Source organism: Paramacrobiotus metropolitanus, unplaced genomic scaffold, assembly GCF_019649055.1.
Source record: "Paramacrobiotus metropolitanus isolate TYO unplaced genomic scaffold, Prichtersi_v1.0 Parri_scaffold0000008, whole genome shotgun sequence".
In the NCBI taxonomy this organism is placed as follows: domain Eukaryota; kingdom Metazoa; phylum Tardigrada; class Eutardigrada; order Parachela; family Macrobiotidae; genus Paramacrobiotus; species Paramacrobiotus metropolitanus.
In genome coordinates this window covers 1,125,139-1,145,866 of record NW_026570228.1, presented here as the reverse complement: position 1 = coordinate 1,145,866, position 20,728 = coordinate 1,125,139, and the positions used below count along the sequence as shown (strand labels likewise).

Genomic DNA, 20,728 nt, shown 5'->3' with positions numbered 1-20,728 from the left:
TGTATATATTAGTGCATTTGCGTTGGTTAGTTGTATGTGTACAAATCACGCATAAGTCTATACAGCTAAGGCTATTTCGCAATTGCCATTGGCTGGCCAGCGATATTGTACTTGTATAGATGTATGCGTGATTTTTACACATACAGCTCAGGACGAAATGGTCGCATACCCAACATCTCCACATTCAGTACGCATGCAGCGCAGTGCACTGTACGACTGAGTTCAAAATATCCGTTTCGTACAAGTGCACTGCACCGCTTGCGTACAGAATGCTGGGTATGGGGCTATGCGACCATTTAGTCCTACATTGTACAAGTAACCAACGCACATGCACTATTGGGAAGAAAAGCGGAAAGATGAAAAAAGCAGGTGAACTATGTTGCTGAAAATGATTAGTAAGGCAAAGTGATCGAATGTGTTCAAGAAAGCGAAAAACAGCAGTACAGCACTTGAGCAACAAGTGTGTAAGTATAATTTTATTACTATGTAGTATCAGATAAAATTGAGCGGGCATATCGCCCTTATGAATCAGTAGCGAGCAAGCATATCATGTGTGAATCCAGACAATCCAGCGGCTACAATATCTACGTAAAAATCTTTATGTGACAGTGAAAGCAGGCATGGAGTACCAGTATTTTCTAAACTACTGCTATTTTTTAAACTAAATACCGGTATATGCCTTGAAAATTGTTAATGCAAAGCTATACATTATTGTGATATTTAATGAAGAGTATTATCATCGGACAGAATTAATTTAAGTACCTGAATATGGTGTATGCCTTGCATTTGAAGCACTTGAAAAACCAGCGTAATTAAAATTCGCAGGCTTTGGAAACCAAATCACGTTGGCCCGATGTTAGTCTTCTGTCTTCAACAGCCATATGCAGTGCAAGTTTGCAACCAATATGCTCTTTTTTTTGCAGTTTGCCGTATTGTGCGGGCTATCGATTCTGAATACCATTAACTGAACTGTATGTTTTAACTGGATTGTGCAGGCCGAGGACAGCCCTCACATATCCCATCAAACGGATTCCGTATTTCTTGATCAAAATTTGTACTTAGCTGTTGACTGCCGAAAAAGCAACCTGACGCAACGTTTTGAAAAAAAGTCATTATGCAGAGGCGGCTTCCGTCCAGCGCCGGCCTCCATGCCGGCTGCTTGACAGTTTTTGCCAAATTTATAGCTCCTCTGCTGTTGTTTCTCATTTCGTCTGGGACTTCCGCGAGAGCCGGTGAGTAAACTGACAGTTCGTGCCACGGCCAAGTCTAAGGGCAGCATAATGTGGTGGCAATTTATGCCATAGGAAAGCAATCGGTACATGCTGATTTGGTCCTTTGCATGCATGCGCTGCCGAACACAATTGTGTGGCAAAAATAAAGCGAAACTTGCGCATTAAACGCATAGAACCACTAACAACATTAATTACCAAAAAGATTAGACGTACATGTGATTGCGTAATATTAGTAGCTGCAACAACTGTTGTTGACAAATACCACCAGTTCTCTCTGGTAATGTAGCAGTGTAAAATTCTGCTTCTAGGGACATCGCCTCCCTACATGGTACGAGGGCCACCTCAGGAACTTCTGTATAAATCATCAAATCCATATCAAGAAGACAGGCCAATTGTGTTGGACTGCGAAGCGAAAGGTGATCCTGTACCTGAATACAAATGGATAAAAAATGGACAGGAGTTTTCGGTATCGGTTAGCGACGATCGTATAGCACAGGAGCCTGGAAAAGGAACTTTGACAATACATCGACCAAAGGATATCGACGAGGGATTGTACCAGTGTAGGGCTGAGAATTTCTATGGAATATCACTGTCAAACGCTGTGTATCTACGACGTGCAGGTATTTATTTCCTCACCCATTAAGCAGTCAGGCAGAAATGATACAGAAAAAGTTATATATTATGTTAACTGTACCATTAAGACAGATTTGTTGTGTGTGAACGAAATTGTCCATACGATCAAGGCTGAATCGGTCGGCAACTTAAGAGTTCAATAACAGCATCAACAGATCTAGAAATACGTTTTTTTGGTTTGTATAATCAAGCAAATTCACATGGTGTTTGTAGCTCGATTTGTTAGATAACCTGCTACTGTACTGCGGAATAAGTATAATGCATTCGTATATACAGAGTACAATAACATATTGTATTTACATATTACATAAAATAACTGTAATGTAGCTTCGCTTTATACTGTTTTGTTAATAATTCATACAATAATATTTTGAGAACCAAAAGTTAATGATATAAGTTGGCCTGGTCGGGTTCTGATAGCAAAGGAATTGTGAGCTATGAGGCTCTATAAAACAACAATGAATTATACTGAAGGTTAAGAAGTTTTACAGATTATGTATTCTGCTGTGGCAGGACTGGATACATTTCAAGGCGGGGACAGCACAGAGGAAATCGTGGTAGACGAAGGTCAAGCTCTGACGATTAAATGCTACCCACCAGTCGGAATACCCCGCCCAAATGTTTTTTGGACACTGCAAAGCCCGAATGGCGCCATAACGACCGTGAACGGCAGCCGTATATCGGTTGATCCGGAAGGTGCTCTGCATTTCTCTAATGTGACTCTTCGGGACGCCAGCGGTGAAGATACCTATGGTTGCTCAGTCTTTTCTCCTTTTTTACGCGAATATAAAACCGGCCAATGGAAAAAACTCATTGTCAAGCCATCAAGATCAGCTGCACCGAATAAAGCCTCCCCCGTCCTCCAGTACACATCGCCAAAGAATTTAACGGGAATGCTGGGTCGATTCATCGACATTTCATGCATTTACGGTGGAACGTACGTATACACATATTGAAATACTGCACGTACAGACTATGTACCTTGTACAAGTCCATTCGGAAACAAGAGCACAAGTTGCACCACTATACGAAATAAATGACCGCATGCCGCGTATATGGCTTTTCTCTACGGTGATTTCTCACGTATAGTGTGCTCTTGTTTCCGGATGGGCTTGTATGTGTCTGAAGGCAGTGCAGCTGCGACGGCTAAATGGACGGCTAAATGGTATTTTTAAATGGATATTAACTGCTTGTTCAAGTGGCCTGCAATGATTATCCTGATATGTGTGCCTATATATCTATCCTTTCTTATTCCAGACCACTGCCAGAGATTCGATGGGAACGAGAAAACGCTCCACTACCGCGCAGACGACACTTTCTCACTGATTTTGGGAAAGTGCTTAGAATAAAGCATCTCACATTCGAAGATCAAGGGACATACAAATGCATTGCTTCTAACGGGATAGGAGAAATCGCCAGCCATGTGTTCACATTAACCGTTGAATGTAAATAAATCTTCTCGTACACAGATACGGGTATCCTTTCTGAAGCATATATTGAGCCAAGTGCATATTAATTTTTGCATTGCGAGTTTATTGATTAGGTCAACTTGTACACAGAAAAGCCGCATTCTGATTGCCCAGGGAAAGGGTCTGCTAACAATATATTGTTAAATGTGTGAGGGGTTTGATTTTGACAAGGGTCACACGTGTGATGCCATTGCTGGCTATAAGTGTCACTTTGGTTTTCAGCCTACTCAAATCACTGCTGCTATGAAGTTTCACTGTATAATAAATACCGCGTTAATCAGCCTGTCACAATACCACCGCAAGCACCGCTCCCACCAGAACACTGCTTCTGCTTGCCTTCTTACAGTGTTTGTTTTCACTTATTTCCAGCTCTGCCGTACTGGATTGTTGAACCCGAGCGAGTTACCAAGGCCGAAGACGAAAACCATGAATTTGTATGCATGGCAGGAGGCATTCCGGAACCCAGAATCCAATGGTTCGTCAACGGAACGCCCATTGAAAGTGAGTGTGGAATAAAACGTAAACTAGAAACCAATTATCATTGTAAGCGAAATCTGTTGCAAAGAATTCGATTTGCACAGGCGTGAAATATAGTGCGTATTGGTCGATCAGTGACGATGACGATCATTAAGTACCGGTTGCGAACTGCATTGCACGATGCGGCATATGACATAGCAGTCTGCCGTGCACAGGCAGTTGGTTTTGCTGTTTTTAATGGCGTTGGCCTTTTACTGTATGTAAGATGGCTTACATAAAATATTAATAAGCTACGATCTAACGATCAGACTGGGACTTTGGAATTAATTTGTGAACTTGTGTAGTGGCGTACAGCTATGCCGTTCGATTACAGATGTGGCAAGGACAGCCAATCGAGTAATCAATGGAAACAACATAACGCTAACCCGTGTCCAGAAGGATGTCGATACGGATAACTATCAATGTAACGCCAGTAATGCCCACGGATATATCTTTGCCGATGTTTTCATAAACGTCATGGGTAAGCGCACTAGTATCTGCAGAGCATTGCTAATAACCTGTCGAAACTACTTAGTGGTGCATGATACTGTCATACTGTGCATACTATTCTAAAACAAAACGTTATTATTTTGATCAATTTCCGTCCCGTTCTCTAGCCATGGAGGCTTCCATAACGGAGCCTCCCGCTGCACTCTCGGAAGCCGTGGAAGGCGCACTGATCACAATTACTTGCCGGCCTTACGGTGCGCCGCAACCAATTGTCAGCTGGGACAAGGATGGACAGATTCTTGTCAGTGCCCAGCTCGGCAACGGATCGCGCTATGAGATCCAAAGAAGCGGAGACCTACTTATCAATGGCAGCCACTTTGATGACAGTGGATATTTCACTTGCGAAGCGAGGAATCGCTTCGGCATGCAACGCGCTTCCGGCCGGCTTGACATTAAGAGTACGTAGTTGACCCTTGTATTTTAACTGTGTTGACGACTGCAGTCACTTTCACCGCGGACATTAGAGTAAGCCACCCCATCAGGAGAATCTTATCACAAATGGAAATTTTACGAAAATTTCAAACCACCTGCTTTGGTAATTGACGACAAAGTCAAAGTGGAACTAGGGGGTGCTTTCTAAATCGGTCGCAAAAGACACACGGAACTAAAAGAAATCAATAATATTTCGACAAAGTTAACGTGGAAGCTCTTTTCAGTTAAAAGTTTTTGCAATAAGTCAGTTTATATTTATCGGTCAAAGTTTAAACTGTTTTGGGCGACAATACCAACGTTGTCCAACTTTTGTAAGTGTACGGATGTTGCATATTCATGTATACTTGAAGTAGCAGTAATGATCGATTTGAAGCTGGCATCCAACAACTGACGGTGCATGCAGTATGCTCAGGTTCTTAGGCACTAGACTACTAGGTACGACAAAACGTGCAAATCCATATTTCGCGAAAATAGTCCACTATCCATATTTTTCTATCCATACATTCTGATGCAATGCTTATTAATTACCCACCTTTCTTTTTTTCCTTCTTTTCTTCGTGTTTTGCCTCATTCGTTATAGGAACGTTCAGCACAAGCCCCCTTCTTAAATAGGTCATTCATCTATTGTAGTGCAGAAGGTAATTCTGTGTAACGGTGTGAATGTTTAGAGAAAACCAAAATAACTATGCCTCCTGGAGATATCGAACGGAATGCCGGTGATTCAGCGACGTTCCGCTGCTCGGCCAGCAGCGATCCCAATCTGGAAGTGCTGATCGAGTGGGCACGCGACGACGAACCCATTAAGCCCAGCGAGAGTGGTCGAATATTCCTGACCAATGACAACAGCTTGATCATAACTGATGCGCAGGAGGTCGATTCTGGACTGTACAAATGTATTGCAAGGACGCGGTTAGACCGCGTGGAAGCCACGGCGTCCCTGCTGGTTCGTGATGTGCCCAATCCGCCATTGAACGTTAAAGCTCAATGTGAACGTCGTTACGCAACTGTCTCATGGGAACACGGTGGAGATAACCGTGATCCAGTTTTTGAATACATAATCCAATACAGTACATCATTTGAGCCCGATGTCTGGGATGATCTCAAAAGCGGAATTCATGCTGGTACTTTTTCTGAATCGATAGAACTCAGCCCGTAAGTTCGTTGCTTCACATTCAATGCAACAGCTGCCACTAGGATAAATGTGTCATTCTGTTACAAAATACACCTTTTTTACTGACAGACTGACAGTATTACCACTATCGCATCGTACAATTCCTAAACAAAAACTGCTGATAGAAATACATCAACTGTAAAGACCAAAAGGCTGTTTACGCTTTTAATCTGTACTAAAACTTTACAATTTCATCAGCATATGTCCGCCGACTCCGGCCACTGGGTTTTACCTCACATCGTCCTTTAATGAAACTTTCTTTGTACGCTTTACAGTTTACACATCCGAAATATTTAAGTTTTCCCTTTGTTGAAGCCTAATGCCTAAACGCAAACCGCACACTACTAACAAACTTTTATATTTATGAAAATTGCCGGCATTATCGAAAAGCTGGTTACAGATGGGTCAATTACACGTTCCGTGTAAAAGCGTTCAGTGCAGTTGGACTCAGCAATGCCAGTGCTCCCAGCCAAGAGGCCTGCACCACGCCGCCGGATGTACCGTACAAGAATCCCGATAATATTCAGGGCAGAGGAGATACTCCGAATAATCTTATCATCTCGTGGACGGTATGTATGCTCATAATGAAATTATACCGACAGATACCAGACTTTACTGTCAGAAAGAGCGTTAATTGCAGAATCTTGCTTTGAGTACTTGATAGTTGCTAATAAGCTCTTGTGATAATCTTGCGTTACGTTACTTAACCGCAAAGGGACGAGCGTGAATCCCACCCGTTGTACCTATGTAAATGCTAGTCAGCTTCCGCTCAGCACCGCTGTCGACTGTGCCAGCCTTTTCCACACACGATCGTGGTAAGATGGATCACAGTAACCAACCGACTAGAACAGCCAAACCTGCTAGAGTTATGATTTAGCCTCCATACAATCCCTATTCAGTGCAGACACTTGGCAGTATCCCATCAGCTTATGCTAACCATCCGCTGATTATTCATCAGCATTTTGCTAATCCACACTAATGGTTCCTAGCCGCAGCCGAAAAACGCTAATAATATTCAGACCGCTTGGTATTGATTTGCAGCCCATGCCAGAAATTGACCACAATGGTCCGGGATTTTATTATGAAGTGAAATATACCAGAGCAGATCCCGATCCCCATGCCCAGCGGATAGAGGAAATTATCATCATTAAGGACTGGCGTCAAAATAATGTGACCATCGTCGATCAGCCAACGTACGTGCCCTACGATGTGCAGGTAATGGCCAACAATGCTGTCGGCCACTCTCGGGCATGGTACGGTCCGCCAGTTCGGGGCTTTTCCGGTGAGGATCGGCCTACGACTGCTCCGGGCAATCCCCAAGTGCAGAAACTTGTGGATGGCCGAACTGCGGAAATTTCTTGGTCACCGGTCCCGGCTGATTCCATTAACGGTGAGCAATTTAATCTATCTCAAAACTGAAATGCAGGTATTCAAGTTTTTTGTAATGCAAAACAGTAAATTGAATACCTAATTATCAAAAACAAGAAGCTTGGCACTATACTTCTTTGTGGTCTTTGTGGTTTAATCTAAGTACTGTACGAGTACTTTCTACTTGTAGCTTTCAGATAATATAACCAGGCCCGTCTTTAGCTTTTTGGGAGGGGGGCACACCATTGTTCTCCTTGAAAAATAACAATGGCACCAGTTGCGCCAGTTCCAAATTCGCATTTTGTTAACAAGTAAGGTCCGACACCAGTTGCGCCAGTTTGTTTTCGGAAGGGGGGGGGGCGTGCGCCAGTGCGCCCCCTTAAAGACGTGCCTGAATTATATACCCCTCTTAACAAGGATATATGAACGTGGTATTTAACATCCATAATTTCAATGCCAGGCAGAAGCCATGAACTGTTTCCAGTTGTGTTTTTACTTAAAGTTTCATATGCAAATTTCTACGTAGGGTTCATATGCGTAAGGTTTGTACTTAACTTCCTATGCGAAAACGCTGCTCGTATACCTGCGGCTGGAGTTCCTCGTCTGTTTTTGTAGCCGGTGTTATCAGTTATCACGCTTTAGTGTCAGCGCTGTCTGCTTTTAGTGGTCGGGTTGTCAGAAATGAACTCCACATATTTGTGGAGCATTGATTAAGGATTATTTTCGTGCATGTGTCTAAGAGCGTTTTCAACAGTGGCTTACATTGGCTAAAAACGAAAACATATTGTTTGTGTCACTTTTTAAATATTCTTTTGCTCTGATGTAATGCAAGAGGTCGAAGATTACTTTGGTAAAATCAGTCTGCTGCTCCAAGAAAAGAGTACCCCCGTACGCACTGCTGTGATTGTTGTAAGAATAATAATAACTGTTTTTGTTATTATTGATGTTGTTGTTCACTGGGAATACGCAGGTAGCCAGGTACTCCACGCCGTGCGCGGTGTTGTCTGAACTGATAATGAAATTAATTTAACATTTGGTAAATGCCGCCCGAATTATATAAAATTTTATATAAGTACAGTACTTGTACAGTTGTACCGGTAACACAAGAGTGAAAGTGTAAGTTCTACACTATGCACATACCGGCATATTTATTGTACCTGATGGCATATCATTCTTAAAAGAAGCAACGACGAGGAATTAGAATCTCCTACCCACGCATAGTTATTGATGACAAAAATCAGATAAACCTTTTCTCCGAAATACGATATTACCACAAGTGAAAGCCGTAGTAATTGCACAATAAGAATGTTTTATTTTCTTTTCCTTGTAGGCGAGTTCAAGGGATATAAAATTAAAGTAACTCCGGAAGGAGAGAAAACGCACAGGGAGATACGCGTCGCGTCATATGCTTCCTCAGCGGTCGTGGATGTACTAAAGCCAGCCAGCGCAAATACCATTCGGGTACTGGCATACAATGGACAATATGATGGTCCTGCTAGCGACGAGGTATGGAGACTATGGACTGTCCCATACAATTACTGTAGACTGTAAAAAATATCCACTTTCATTTTTTCCAGATAGTTATCCAAACGGGACCCATGCCCCCGGGCCGACCGGCTGATTTCAGAGCCTATCCCATGGGACGTGGCGCTATCTTTCTCCAATGGAAAGAGCCCACTGAGCCCAACGGCAGACTCACGCATTACGAAATCGTGCCTTACACTGTGGAAGGACTGATGGTTTCACAGCCCATCAGGAAGGCGCAGAATGTCCCGCTCCATATCAACGATCTGAAATTCTCGGGATTGACACCTGACACCATGTACCGGATTTATTTGTACGCCGTTAATGATAAGGGACGAGGCGAGCCCGAAATTGTGGAAGCGGCTACCGAACCCAATCGGACGAGTGCAGCGTTGCCGCTCCTACCACCGCCCGGCACACCGGAATATCTGGTAATCAGGAAAACCAATGATTCTCTGATTCTGGCCTGGCAACCACACGCGGCCGCCGCAGAAGGCGACCGTACAGGAGAATACTTTTACGTGCAATATAAACGCGCTGGTGACAAGGAATGGAAATCAAGCGGGTCGGTAATGGACAGCCTGCAAACGGAAATACAACCTCTGGAGCCTGCAACAACCTATGATATCCGGGTTGTGGCGGTGGAAGCCAGCCAAGAGGTACAGAGTGACATAGGTAGTTCTTTGTATGTGGATGTCGACAACTGGCTTATATTGGAGAACGCAAATCGGGTATAAAGCTCTGGCTACATGAGTTTGATTTATTGCAGTGGTCGAAAGCCGTGGTACACTGTCTTTTCGTTATCCGACCCGCTTTAATGCTGTCTGTTATAGACACCGGGGCCGACTGGACAAGAAACAACATTGCTCGCTCGAGAAGGCGAAATGGCTCCAGGAGCCAACGCAGTCCTGCGCAGTGCTGGAATTGTCAAGTAGATGAACCATCATCAAGCACGCTACCGACATTTATGGTCGCCGCATGATTTTCCACTGCTGCACTAATGCCGCTATTTTTCGCTGATATTCTGTCCTCAGATATTCGTAAAGACTTTGGAAATGGAAGGCTGCGTTGGGACTGAAATGTACTGAGATGAAAAGAGCGTTATTATGTTTGGTAAATGTCAGTAATGTTTTCGACCTATCAATTACGAGCGGAATTCGTTTTTTATTTTCACTGGAATTTGAAACTTGATGGTTTGGTTTTAATATGGTTGAAAGCACTTCCTGCGCAATTGTTTTGTTTCCACTAGTAAATCCATAAATCTTAGATTCCCAGTTTAAAAAATGCAAGTGCTTGCAATCAATACAATTTATTCATTAACGCTATTTTCACCGCCCAAATTCTCGTGCATCAAGACTGCAGACATGCTGACATCGTATCGAAAAACAGGAACATAACCACACGGTTGGGTATTGGCCGACCGCTACATGTCTTCGTAGGTCAGACATCCTTCGACCGATTGCTCAACCGGTGTTGGACTTTTTGTTTCCCATAAACAAATGAGACTCCTGCTGTTTCTTTTCTCTTTTCATCAGTTCTTCAGCAGGTATTCGTGCAGCGTTTTATTACCGCATAACCGAAGAGGACCAATTCAAGTCGGCAGCAGCTGAAGCTTCCACTCACCAGGATATTATTAATAACAAGATCGTGTCAAGAAGCGTCAATTTGTACATAGGAGAAATATTAGAGCGTCTTAGTCTGAGCATTACTTGAGCCGCAAATCGGCTTCGTTTTGCTTACGATTTAGAACGCACGGAATTGCTGCAGTTCTGCGAATTGTTAATACGGATGTACCTTTACTTCTGCGCCAGTTAAAAAACAACCGGCGGTAATGACAGTATGACTCGTTCTATTGCTTTGCCAAAACTGTATTCAATGTACCACAGAAACGTGTCCTTTACGGAAAGCCATGCCATTTATCAGTTACGCTACCGGAAATCTTTAGGCCATAATTTGCACCGCATCACGTTAGTGCATAGTAATCAGGATGTAGGCAGTATTCACGTCCGTGTAAAAATTTTAGCATCTAATAGTTGATAGTTAACACTAGCTTAGCTAATATGGCTCGTAATGTAGGCCGTAAGGCACAAGCGTGATTACTGTCACCCATGGCTGGAATGATTGCCTACTTTATACTGCATTATTCTGTATATAAACGCACTGTATATTTTGAACAAGTGTGATATATAAACATGGGAAAATAAACCTGTTAGAGCCATCCATTACGACTGGATTATTTAGAACAGTGCGTTCTCTCAGTTACTGCTGATGCACCAAGGTTTCTTTAAAATGCACAGTTTTTGGTTCTTTGTACTGATCGGTTCGTCCCTGTTCGTGTGGGCGGTTATGTGTGGTAAGCAAACAAACGTTTATGCGATTTTGTGACGACGTAACTATACATCGAAATTTTTAATCACAAACAGTTCAAACGAAAAAAAATTTTAAACGTCCAGTCCGTTGTTATTTCAGTGTGTATGGCAATTCCTTTTAATTCTTGTTGTGTATTGCAACGTGGGCTTTTGGTAGACTGTATTACGAATATGTACATACCGACGCGGATGTCCGGTAGATAGGATGGTAGATGAAGGACATAGAATGTGTTAAGATGCTAGAATGTATTACAGTATGCACATCACGCAAGAAAGTGTGCACATTCCTATAGTTGTCAACAGCTTAGCATGCCCGAAATTTAGATTTTTTTTATTACAGATGGAGACATTTCAGAAGATGGCGAGCGATCAGCAAACGCGAGTCAGAGCGCAGAACTTGGTAAGTGGATCAGTGCGTCGCGTTAGGGGGCAGTAACCATCACGACTCGCGTTGTGGTGTATCGTTTCGATTACTTAAGATTAATATCCTCATTGCCGAAATAGATAACGAAATTCCGGTGCGGAAGAAATCGCCAACCGATGTGCTGTCCGGAAAGCGCGGCTCAGCAAATGTCCCAGCTTTCAGCAGCAGGACAATCTCCAGTCCGAATGGTAAAACATTTGCAGACACTAATCTCATTACAGCAACATGTATAAAACTATTGCGTGACAAAGGTTTTTTGCTGGCAGGAGTGATCGACCTGTCAGTCCCAATGTTTGCGGTTCAATATGGCAGCTTCCAGATCCAAGCCTTCAATACGACCAATCCAGTATCCGATGCGTCGGCGATATATTACGCACCGGCAGCCACTCTGTTGCCGGATGCCGCTGCCGTGTCGCTGAATGCTGAAGCCGATAAAAACTGTTTGTTCATTTCATTGAAACTCTGGGATAAACCCTACCACGACGCTGTCCGGAATTATGTCTCTTACTACATTAATTCGAACCCTATAATTACTTCAGCGATTTTTCCACTCCCATTTAAATGGATGCTGGTGGGGTACTCAAATAACGGATTCACCCGAACGATGAAAAATACCGCTTGGCAGTCCATCGCCAACATGCCACCGTCGATCTCCATGTGTATTCGCTGTTCGACATCGGCAGCATGCAACGATGCCTTAGCCACGCTTCAGTATGACAGCGCAAAGTTTGCATCGCGGGTGTTTGTGTCCTTTAAATCTGAGGAACCGGTTTCTCGAAGGGTTCCGTTGTGTATTGACCCGCAACATCTTCCTCGAAATGCGTTTATCAGTGCTCTTTCGAAAAACGCTAGCGGACGAAATTACATGTTCATGAAAACCAGTGATTATGCCAATTTCACCAAAACTCTCCTGGCCGCAGCCGTTGAGAAAATGGTTGATGAAGGGGAGTTCGTCGACGACGACGAAATTGATCGATTAGCCAGCGAGATGTCGGCCTTTTTCCCGTATAATGTCACCACAATCAGAAACCTCACTCCGGAGATGTGGGCAGCAACGTACTGGAAGAACGAGCGACCCGATATCAAAGCACGTCGACTGGACAGTATTCTGGGAAGCTATCGTCCCTGGGTGAGACAGCAGGTGGATTCCGGCTACATCGGTTATGAAACCACTCTTGTCAGTGATCCTGTACCTTATTCCGCGGAGGTAATACACGCTTATCATGAGATGATGAATTCTATGGAAATGTTTTGGAACGACAATAATCAGCTCGTACTGGACAAATTGCCAATATATCGTGTCAACTTAGACGTCTTCCGTCAAAAGGCGCCCGTGTGCAAAGGATCCGTCCACATCTCGAGTAGCACTGCTGATTATACAGTGCCTGCAAATGTCGGCGGCGGCGTCTCGGACGATAAAACACAATTTGTCACGAAAAAAGAAGGTAACCTTTACATCTGTTATAAAGCTATGTTAACAAACGGAACTAAAGAAGGATGCTGTGTACTGCGATTGGTAATGGAACAATTTACTATTAACGAATTTGGTTAACGGAAGCTATTTCTACGTTTCGCCTAGATGTCAAAGGAATGACTGTCTCGCAAGCGACCGTTCAGTGGCAGTGTCGCGATGCATCCAGTTTATACGCGTTGTCCAACCAAAGCATCACCGTCACTTTGCTGGACGCCAACGACGATCCGTTCTCTCAGGTCACCGTGACAACCACCACTTTTACCGGCGAATTCGCCTTAATGTTACCACGAACCAGTGACTACAGCATTGTGTTCGAGATCAACCAATACAGAACAGTCACACTGCGCAACTTCTCCGACAATTTCGGTTTACCAGGAGATGTGGTGTTCATGGAACCGCTGCTTTTTATACCAACTTCTCTGGGGAAGGGTTCTGGCCGAACAGGAGGAACCGTGCATCTGGTCAGTGGCAATCATACTGTGACGAAAGCAGGAATCCAAGTCGAACTGCGCGAAGGACGCTACAATTTGACCGGACCCGTGGCTGCCACCGCTTTCACCGCGGAAAATGGGACGTGGTTGGCGGAACTGCCAAGCGGTCACTTCACTGCCACAATCAGCACACCCGACGCAGATTACACTGCACCGCCATTCAGTGCGGTGGTTGTACCGGGAACTGATACCTGGCATGATATGGCCATGGCCCAACCGTTGGATAACGGCGAAATCCGGATTATCTTACGGGCAACCGGTTTCGATCTGTACGACCTCAAGTTATTGGTCTCTGGACCGTTAGAAAACAGGGATGGTCGTGCAATTGTGCAAGCGAGTGCGAACGTTAGCGCTGACGGCTTGATAATGTACGACAACGTGGATACGATGTTTGGCAGTGTTCTTATCAAGAAGCAGTTGCCGGGCGCCTATCGCATTCAAGTGTACGAAAACAACTACCGTCCGTACAAGGCAGATTCAAACTGGAATCTATGTAACTCGCAGAGCTGGGTGCAGATTTACCGCGGCAAGCGGTTGTGGGCGCAGTACTATGTACCGATCAAGGATGGAAATGTGTGGATTGTGGCGGAAATCAGCGACTTCCGTCTCAATGTCATAAACGATGTCAAGTACGACACCTGATCATGATCGGATCATACCAGCATGCTATCAATTTATCGCTGCTTATGGTTTAGCATAAAAAACGTTTAGCATAAGAAATCTTTTGAATCAGTTCTTGTGAATTGGTAACAAGCCAGCAACAATGTCAGGTGACCTCAAGTAATGTGGTCTGTAGATTACTATCAAATTCGTGTTGTTCTTTTGCGATTTTGATTCGATGGCTACAGTAGTAACTGAAATAAACCGCCTGATCAAGAAGCGCAACACTTCCGCATTCGCCGCCGGAATAATATGTAGCATTTTTATCATTTATTTATGAAACGTTTGCCGCAAACTTTAGGGACGTGTGTAGACAGTAACCGCCAGTAAAGTGCGGTTGAGTTGGTCTGATATGCCCCCTATCGTGCACTACTGCTCGCTGCCGTCGAAGGGCACATTTGGCAAGTTTTAACTTGCACGGTTCTTGAAGTTTGTGTCTGTGATATGCAACACTCTTCTTAGACAGTTCTTCCGTTCGTGTTCCCTGTGCTAAGAATCTTACCGTTGTAATAAGAACCAACTGGTGCATTTCTACAGATTACAGATAAGCGTTCTTTATTATTATGGAAGTCTTGGTCATTGATGCGTCCCAGGTGGTAGCTCGCGGCTGCAGCACGTGGTTGCCGTGGACGAACTCCACAGAATGGGAACGCTTCCAACGCGCTGTGCAAGCGTCAACCGTGGATTTACCCTTTTGCCTCCCCGCAACGAAGTCCACGTATCTTCCCAGTCGATATCAGGTGTACGGCTATAGTCACGTTCTTGCAGCACTGCGCGATGTTAAAGACGCCAAAGTCCGCATTCAGGTAGGTGAATAAGGCTGGGCTTTCCAACCAGATGTCAAATTTTGTTTATGTGTTATCACTGTTATGGTGACAGTTGCTACGTGATATACCGATTGCTTGGCTTTTGCAGTTTTTAGTCTTACCCGGGTAGACTGTTCCACATTCGCAATCATGATGTCTGCGAAACGTCTGTGTTTTATGTTTTTGCCTTTTGGTTGTTTGTTAGTTGCAAGAGACACCGCTGACCAAGGAAAGCCAGATGGGTTTGGCTCTTCGATCAAAGCACTTGGTTCCTTTACCCACGGTCCTGTCTAACGTTTTCGAGAACCTGCGCCAATGGAGCCGTGACGGTGCTGATGACTGGCTGCGACATGCTGCCTTGATGTTCCCCGAATTCTCGCCTGCGGTGCTCGTCGGCGAAAAACCAACAGGGTTTGCCGTCTTCTGCATCGACAGTCAGGAGACCGACTGGAACCCGGTATTGCATGGCTTGCAACAAGCCGAAGCTGCTGAATTGGCATGGCAGTATTTGAAATTCGTCGAGAATTTCTGCCCGATGCGTACTTTCTCCGAGCTGGGCCTTTTCATGGCAAAACCCGACGAGCAGTTGCAAGTGTTTCTGCAGTCGCTGAAGGAGTCCCATGGTGAAAGTGAAGAATTACAGGTAGTGTAGCCACTTACTGCGTTTAGAAATAACAGATTATCCAGTTGTTCCATATTACGGCAGCTTATTTGTGCTTACTAAAACAGACCAGCGCGGCGTCTCGACGAAAAGACGCCAGTGCATCGGCGGGTGCTAGTTTTATGAAAGTGGAAACGCAACCGACGCAGAGTTCCAGTGTTGCAACTGTTAAAGTTCAACAGGCACCTATCAAAGCGGCTGTTCCGGTGCACCAGCATTTTCGTTCGCACCCCCTTGATGATGGGAGTGTAATCATAAAGACACGTTGGTGCAACAATAATAACTGCTCGAAAAGATCAAAGCGTGGTGAAATCGGAGCACAGCAGCTTTCAGCGTCAAACGCTTCAGTACTGGATAACGAAGACACCATCGCTTCGCGTGCAGGCAAACGGAGGAAGGAGATTTCCTAACTTGGAAAGCATTTAGAAGGACCCCTGCCACCATACCAACCGAATACGTCGTGAATTTTGTTGCTGAATAAAACTCCTGGTTTAAGTTGATTCTGTGTGTGCCGTGTGGGTCTTGGTGGGAATTTGGAAAGCTCTGGGCAGTTTACATTCCCTACGAGGTTGTTGCTTTGCGCATTAGGATCAACAAAGCACAAGCTTTTTGTTGTTGTTTTTGGCTTTATTACACCTTTAGTTACTTTAGTTAGTTTTTTGAAGATGATTTCGCTAATTGTGTTTGGTCGCTGTACGTTAGTTAATAACGATGTGAACAAAAACCGAAACGAAGTCATCCAATGAAGCGGCCACCCAAAGAGTGAAACCGTCCTGTCATACAGTTTACGTTATTAGACTCAACTACTGCAATAATAGTCATTACTGTAGGGTAAATATTAATAATAACTGATAGGTAATCAGTTAAAACGGAAATACGCTTTCGATTGCATCTAAAGATACATAAGTGCTCACTCAACAAAGAATAACTGTTGAGCTTGTTACATAATGTCGGGCGATATATTTGATTACATTGTGTGATGTTTTAGTTGGCAGAGTTTAATTAGCTATATTTGTAGTTATCGCGCTAAAAAGGCTTCGCGCCGATTATTCCGGTTTTCACTTATATACTGTTGTGCATAATGAATCCCGGGAATCGTTCACCGCAGCGATGCCGTAAATCGAGCTTGACGACTTCCCGCTTGCGGTGCCGAACATACTCGTTAAGCATTCTTTGAATTACAGTACGGATGTATGTCTACTTCTGCGCTGCTGAAAACAGCCCACGGTAACGACAGCATGACTCGTACGTCTGGCTTGCCAGAATCTTGTCCGTTACCCAGCATAAGCGTGCCGTTGCGGATGTAGATGCCATTAATTACCAACGAACGTTACAACCACATCACGTTTATGCATGGTAATCAGGATGCAGAACTGATCAGTTCTGTGTTACAAAATTTGGAACGATTACAATTTTAGATACTCGTACATCCGCGCCGTCATCACACCCTTAAGCGGCTTGAGCAATCAGAGCCTGGATCATCGTATATAAACGCACAGTTGTTTATGCTGACATCGTCGGATACCGAAGAACCGGTTTCAACGTTATTAAGTGATTTATATTGTGAAAATTCTTTCACTATAATTACCTCTCCATAAAATGGGCCGGCTTTGGCACACCGTGCTGCTCATTTCTCTGCTCGTTTATGTGGCTAACTGCGGTAAGCACAAAGTGTACTGTACTACCGTACAGTCTGCCGAAAGGTTATACGCAACTTTTCAAGGGGCTGTACTCAACCTTTTATATAAGAATAATAAGTCTTTGATTCATGGCAATAGAAACGCTTTATGGACAAATCTGTACTAATGCCAGTTTTTGGATTATTCAGTAATTTCTGTTATGTTCTGGACTCAGCAGATAACGCAGTAGCCGGTGAGGACGAAATATCATCTGCTACCGATACCGCACCGAAAGCGAACACCGCAGATAATGAGATTCCTCTTCCGAAGAGATTGTCATCTGACGAAGGAGTCACCAGTTCTCCAGACAGCGCGTCATCTACCTCGGTATCCGAGAACCAAAAATCCCCAAACGCAACAGCAATCAGCAGCAGATCAGTGTCTAACCCAAATGGTAAAGCAGATCCCAACGATTTTGATACCAGTGAAAAGGGCAATCATAAGACATGTTGCATTTGCAGGAATAATTGACTTGACTATGCCGATGTTTACGGTCCCGTATGACAGCTTCCAAATCCAAGTCTTCAACACAACATCCGATGGGTCGACGCTGTTTTACGCACCGGCAGCAACTCTGTTGCCGGATGGCGCTTCCATTGGCGTGAATGATGAGACAAATTCAAACTGTCTGTTCGTCTCCTTCAAACTCTGGGATAAACCATACATCGCCGCTGTTCGAGACTATGTTAACAAGTACGTTCCTCCAGCAGCTAAGTCTTTCCGGGTCTTTCCGTTGCCGTTCAAATGGATGCTGGTGGGATACTCCACGAACGGTTTCAGCCGAGCGATTAAAAACACAGCTTGGCAACCTATTGCCAACATGCCACCGACGGTCTCTGTGTGCATCCACTGCCCAACCGTCGCGGCGTGCAACGAAACGCTGACCGCGCTGCAGACCGACAGTACAAAATTTGCGTCGCGTCTTTTTCTGTCGTTTGCAACGAGCGCCCCAAATGCCCGATCCTCTCCAGTGTGTGTCGATGCAGAGCGTCTCCCAAAAAACGAAATTGTCAGTGCCCTTTCGGAACGCTTCGCCAAGGGAGAAAAGTACATATTTATGCAACCCAGCGATTACGCCAATTTTACTAAAACGGTCGTTGCGGCAGCCGTTGAGAGGGCGCTGACTGAGAATGAATTCGTCGATGACGAGGAAATGGGCCGGTTAGCGAGGGAAATGTCGAATGTTTTCGCGTATAACACCACCACAACAGAGAACTTCACCCCGGAGATGTGGGCAGCGACGTACTGGAAGAGTGAGCGACCGGATATGAAAGCGAGCCGACTGGAAAGTGTCCTAGGTCAAAATCGGGCTTGGGTGAGCCAGAAGATGTACGCTGACTACGGATATACCATAAATACAAAACTTTCTTCGGCGTTCAACCAAGCTTATGACGAGTTGATTCAGTCTGGCGAGGAGATGTACTGGGACGATAAGGTTCTACTGAGACCGATGCCAATGTATCGTGTCAGTCTCGACGCCCTCCGTCCAAATGCACTGATTTGCAATGGGGAAGCTATTATTACGAGCAGTAGTGCCGATTACACCGTGGTGGCGAATGTCGGTGGGGCCTTGTCTGACGATGGACCTCAAGCTACTACAGCGAAACCCGGTAAGCCCGTAATTATGATTTTATTAAAAATGTTTTGCCACATATTCGGCTAGATTGTTTGTTTCTCACCACATCCAGATAGTTTTTTGGTCCCTCGAGTAATCACATATTAGAATTTTTCCGAATTTTGCTTTTATTAACCAGAATTTTTACTGTTTTTCTCAATACGAAACACATTATGCTTTACATTCGAATTTTCGCATTCGATTCCCCTATTTTGCATGTCGCTACTCGCTAGTGGTTAGGAGCTCGTCGTCGCACTCTACAAAATTTCACCTTGCCTTTTAGAGATCAAGACATTCACCGTCTCGAAAGCGGGCACTCGTTGGCAGGCTCGCAATGCGGATAACTTGTGGGCGTTCAACAACGAAAACATCGTCGCCACCCTTCTGGACGCCAATGACGAGCCGTTTGACCAGTTCGCCGTAACAACCAGTAACTTTACCGGCGAGTTCTACCTAACCTTGCCACGAACCAGTGGCTACAGCATTGTGTTCGAGGTCAACCAGTACTATCCAATCACGCTGCGGAATTTCTCCGGCAGCTTCAGTTCAACCGGGGAGTTCTTGCACATGGAACCGTTGCTATTTATTCCCACTTACCGGGGAACTGGGGCCGGCCGAACAGGAGGAACCGTGCATTTGGTTAAGGGCAATCAAAATGAGACCAAAGCAGGCATCCAAGTCGAGCTGCGCGCGGGACGATACAATTTGACCGGGCCCGTAGCGGCTACTGCTTACACGGCGGAAAACGGAACGTGGTTAGCCGAACTGCCGAGCGGTCACTACACCGTCACAATCAGTGCACCCGACACCGATTACGCTGCACCGCCGCTCAGTGTTGTGGTGGTACCGAAAGCTGATAAATGGCGTGATTGTGTAATGACCCAACCGATGGATAACGATGAAATCCGAATTATCTTGCGAGCCACAGGATATGATGCGTATGACGTGAAGCTGCTGGTCTCGGGACCATTGGAAAACAGCAAAGAACGTGCGGTGGTACAAGCTAATGCAAACATCAGCGCGGACGGCTGGATGGTCTACGACAATGTGGACACAATGTTCGGCAGTGTTCTCATCAAGAAACAATTGCCGGGCGTCTATCGCATTCAGGTCAACGAAAACAACTACCGCCAGTACAAGGCAGACGCTGATTGGAATTTGGCGAACTCGCAGTCTACGGTGCAGATCTACCGTGGCAACCACCTATGGGCGCAGTACTATGTACCAGTCTCTAATGGAAACAAGTGGGTTGTGGCGGAATTCAACGACTTCCGCCTCAATGTCATTAATGAAGTCAAGCTAGACATCTAGTCTGATGTTTGCGCTTCTAAGGTATTCACATCGCTTTAAATGTGCTTGAGCTTTCTTCCCCGCCAGCTGAAGGAATGTCTTGTTTACGAGTCAGACGGCGGGTATCATATCTGTGCTATGAAGTAATCAAATAGCTTGCGGAGGTTGCTGTTTTGTGTAGTTTTAAATGTCTGATAAACAGAATGTAAAAACCGCAATAAGGAGAGAAAATTCGATAATAAAGCGGTACCAAAGGCTTCAAAGCTGATAACGATAGGTGCGGGTGTGCTACTAATATTCTAATACTGCTTGCATGGGAGGCAGTTGCACTTGCACATACTGTGTTCACATGCGCAGTGCGCTAACAAAAGATTATTATATGAATTAAATCTCTGGACCGTACT

General features: G+C 44.7%; 4 protein-coding genes across 6 annotated transcripts; all 4 read left to right on the top strand.

Moving 5' to 3' along the window:
* The first annotated feature begins 410 nt into the window (after nucleotides 1–410).
* LOC129582583 (neuroglian-like) lies at nucleotides 411–10,132 on the top strand. Of its 2 annotated transcripts, none has more exons than XM_055474119.1 (14): nucleotides 411–464; nucleotides 924–1,232; nucleotides 1,541–1,852; nucleotides 2,379–2,802; nucleotides 3,123–3,310; nucleotides 3,704–3,835; nucleotides 4,185–4,331; nucleotides 4,468–4,758; nucleotides 5,461–5,944; nucleotides 6,364–6,532; nucleotides 7,005–7,353; nucleotides 8,662–8,837; nucleotides 8,909–9,514; nucleotides 9,689–10,132. In XM_055474119.1, exons 2-14 carry the CDS (start codon nucleotides 1,115–1,117, stop codon nucleotides 9,788–9,790), a joined length of 3,498 nt encoding a protein of 1,165 aa, XP_055330094.1. In that variant the 5' UTR covers nucleotides 411–464; nucleotides 924–1,114; the 3' UTR covers nucleotides 9,791–10,132. The 2 variants fall into 2 exon arrangements, with proteins under 2 accessions (XP_055330094.1, XP_055330093.1); XM_055474118.1 differs by lacking the exon at nucleotides 411–464 and adding an exon at nucleotides 609–855.
* Nucleotides 10,133–11,042: 910 nt separating this feature from the next.
* LOC129582603 (uncharacterized) lies at nucleotides 11,043–14,486 on the top strand. The gene is made up of 5 exons (XM_055474147.1): nucleotides 11,043–11,208; nucleotides 11,565–11,624; nucleotides 11,729–11,836; nucleotides 11,915–13,093; nucleotides 13,228–14,486. Exons 1-5 carry the CDS (start codon nucleotides 11,124–11,126, stop codon nucleotides 14,253–14,255), a joined length of 2,460 nt encoding a protein of 819 aa, XP_055330122.1. The 5' UTR covers nucleotides 11,043–11,123; the 3' UTR covers nucleotides 14,256–14,486.
* Nucleotides 14,487–14,762: 276 nt separating this feature from the next.
* LOC129582790 (uncharacterized) lies at nucleotides 14,763–16,447 on the top strand. The gene is made up of 3 exons (XM_055474405.1): nucleotides 14,763–15,079; nucleotides 15,285–15,722; nucleotides 15,809–16,447. The coding sequence occupies exons 1-3, from the start codon at nucleotides 14,837–14,839 to the stop codon at nucleotides 16,148–16,150; spliced, it is 1,023 nt and encodes a 340-aa protein (XP_055330380.1). The 5' UTR covers nucleotides 14,763–14,836; the 3' UTR covers nucleotides 16,151–16,447.
* An 811-nt stretch (nucleotides 16,448–17,258) lies between these two features.
* Nucleotides 17,259–20,575, top strand: LOC129582584 (uncharacterized). Of its 2 annotated transcripts, none has more exons than XM_055474121.1 (4): nucleotides 17,259–17,400; nucleotides 17,598–17,813; nucleotides 17,881–19,029; nucleotides 19,318–20,575. In XM_055474121.1, exons 1-4 carry the CDS (start codon nucleotides 17,340–17,342, stop codon nucleotides 20,343–20,345), a joined length of 2,454 nt encoding a protein of 817 aa, XP_055330096.1. In that variant the 5' UTR covers nucleotides 17,259–17,339; the 3' UTR covers nucleotides 20,346–20,575. The 2 variants fall into 2 exon arrangements, with proteins under 2 accessions (XP_055330096.1, XP_055330095.1); XM_055474120.1 differs by having other exon boundaries at nucleotides 17,266–17,400; nucleotides 17,595–17,813.
* Nucleotides 20,576–20,728: the final 153 nt, after the last annotated feature.

Coding starts and splice junctions, on each gene's coding strand:
- LOC129582583 (XM_055474119.1), top strand. CDS start 1,115: ATGCAGAGGCGGCTTCCGTCCAGCGCCGGCCTCCATGCCGGCTGCTTG. Junction 1,853..2,378: donor TGTGTATCTACGACGTGCAG/GTATTTATTTCC, acceptor CTGCTGTGGCAG/GACTGGATACATTTCAAGGC. Junction 4,759..5,460: donor CGGCCGGCTTGACATTAAGA/GTACGTAGTTGA, acceptor GTGAATGTTTAG/AGAAAACCAAAATAACTATG.
- LOC129582603 (XM_055474147.1), top strand. CDS start 11,124: ATGCACCAAGGTTTCTTTAAAATGCACAGTTTTTGGTTCTTTGTACTG. Junction 11,625..11,728: donor GAGTCAGAGCGCAGAACTTG/GTAAGTGGATCA, acceptor TTGCCGAAATAG/ATAACGAAATTCCGGTGCGG. Junction 11,837..11,914: donor GACAATCTCCAGTCCGAATG/GTAAAACATTTG, acceptor TTTTGCTGGCAG/GAGTGATCGACCTGTCAGTC.
- LOC129582790 (XM_055474405.1), top strand. CDS start 14,837: ATGGAAGTCTTGGTCATTGATGCGTCCCAGGTGGTAGCTCGCGGCTGC. Junction 15,080..15,284: donor ACGCCAAAGTCCGCATTCAG/GTAGGTGAATAA, acceptor GTTGTTTGTTAG/TTGCAAGAGACACCGCTGAC. Junction 15,723..15,808: donor GTGAAAGTGAAGAATTACAG/GTAGTGTAGCCA, acceptor TTACTAAAACAG/ACCAGCGCGGCGTCTCGACG.
- LOC129582584 (XM_055474120.1), top strand. CDS start 17,340: ATGGGCCGGCTTTGGCACACCGTGCTGCTCATTTCTCTGCTCGTTTAT. Junction 17,814..17,880: donor ATCAGTGTCTAACCCAAATG/GTAAAGCAGATC, acceptor TTGCATTTGCAG/GAATAATTGACTTGACTATG. Junction 19,030..19,317: donor AGCTACTACAGCGAAACCCG/GTAAGCCCGTAA, acceptor CTTGCCTTTTAG/AGATCAAGACATTCACCGTC.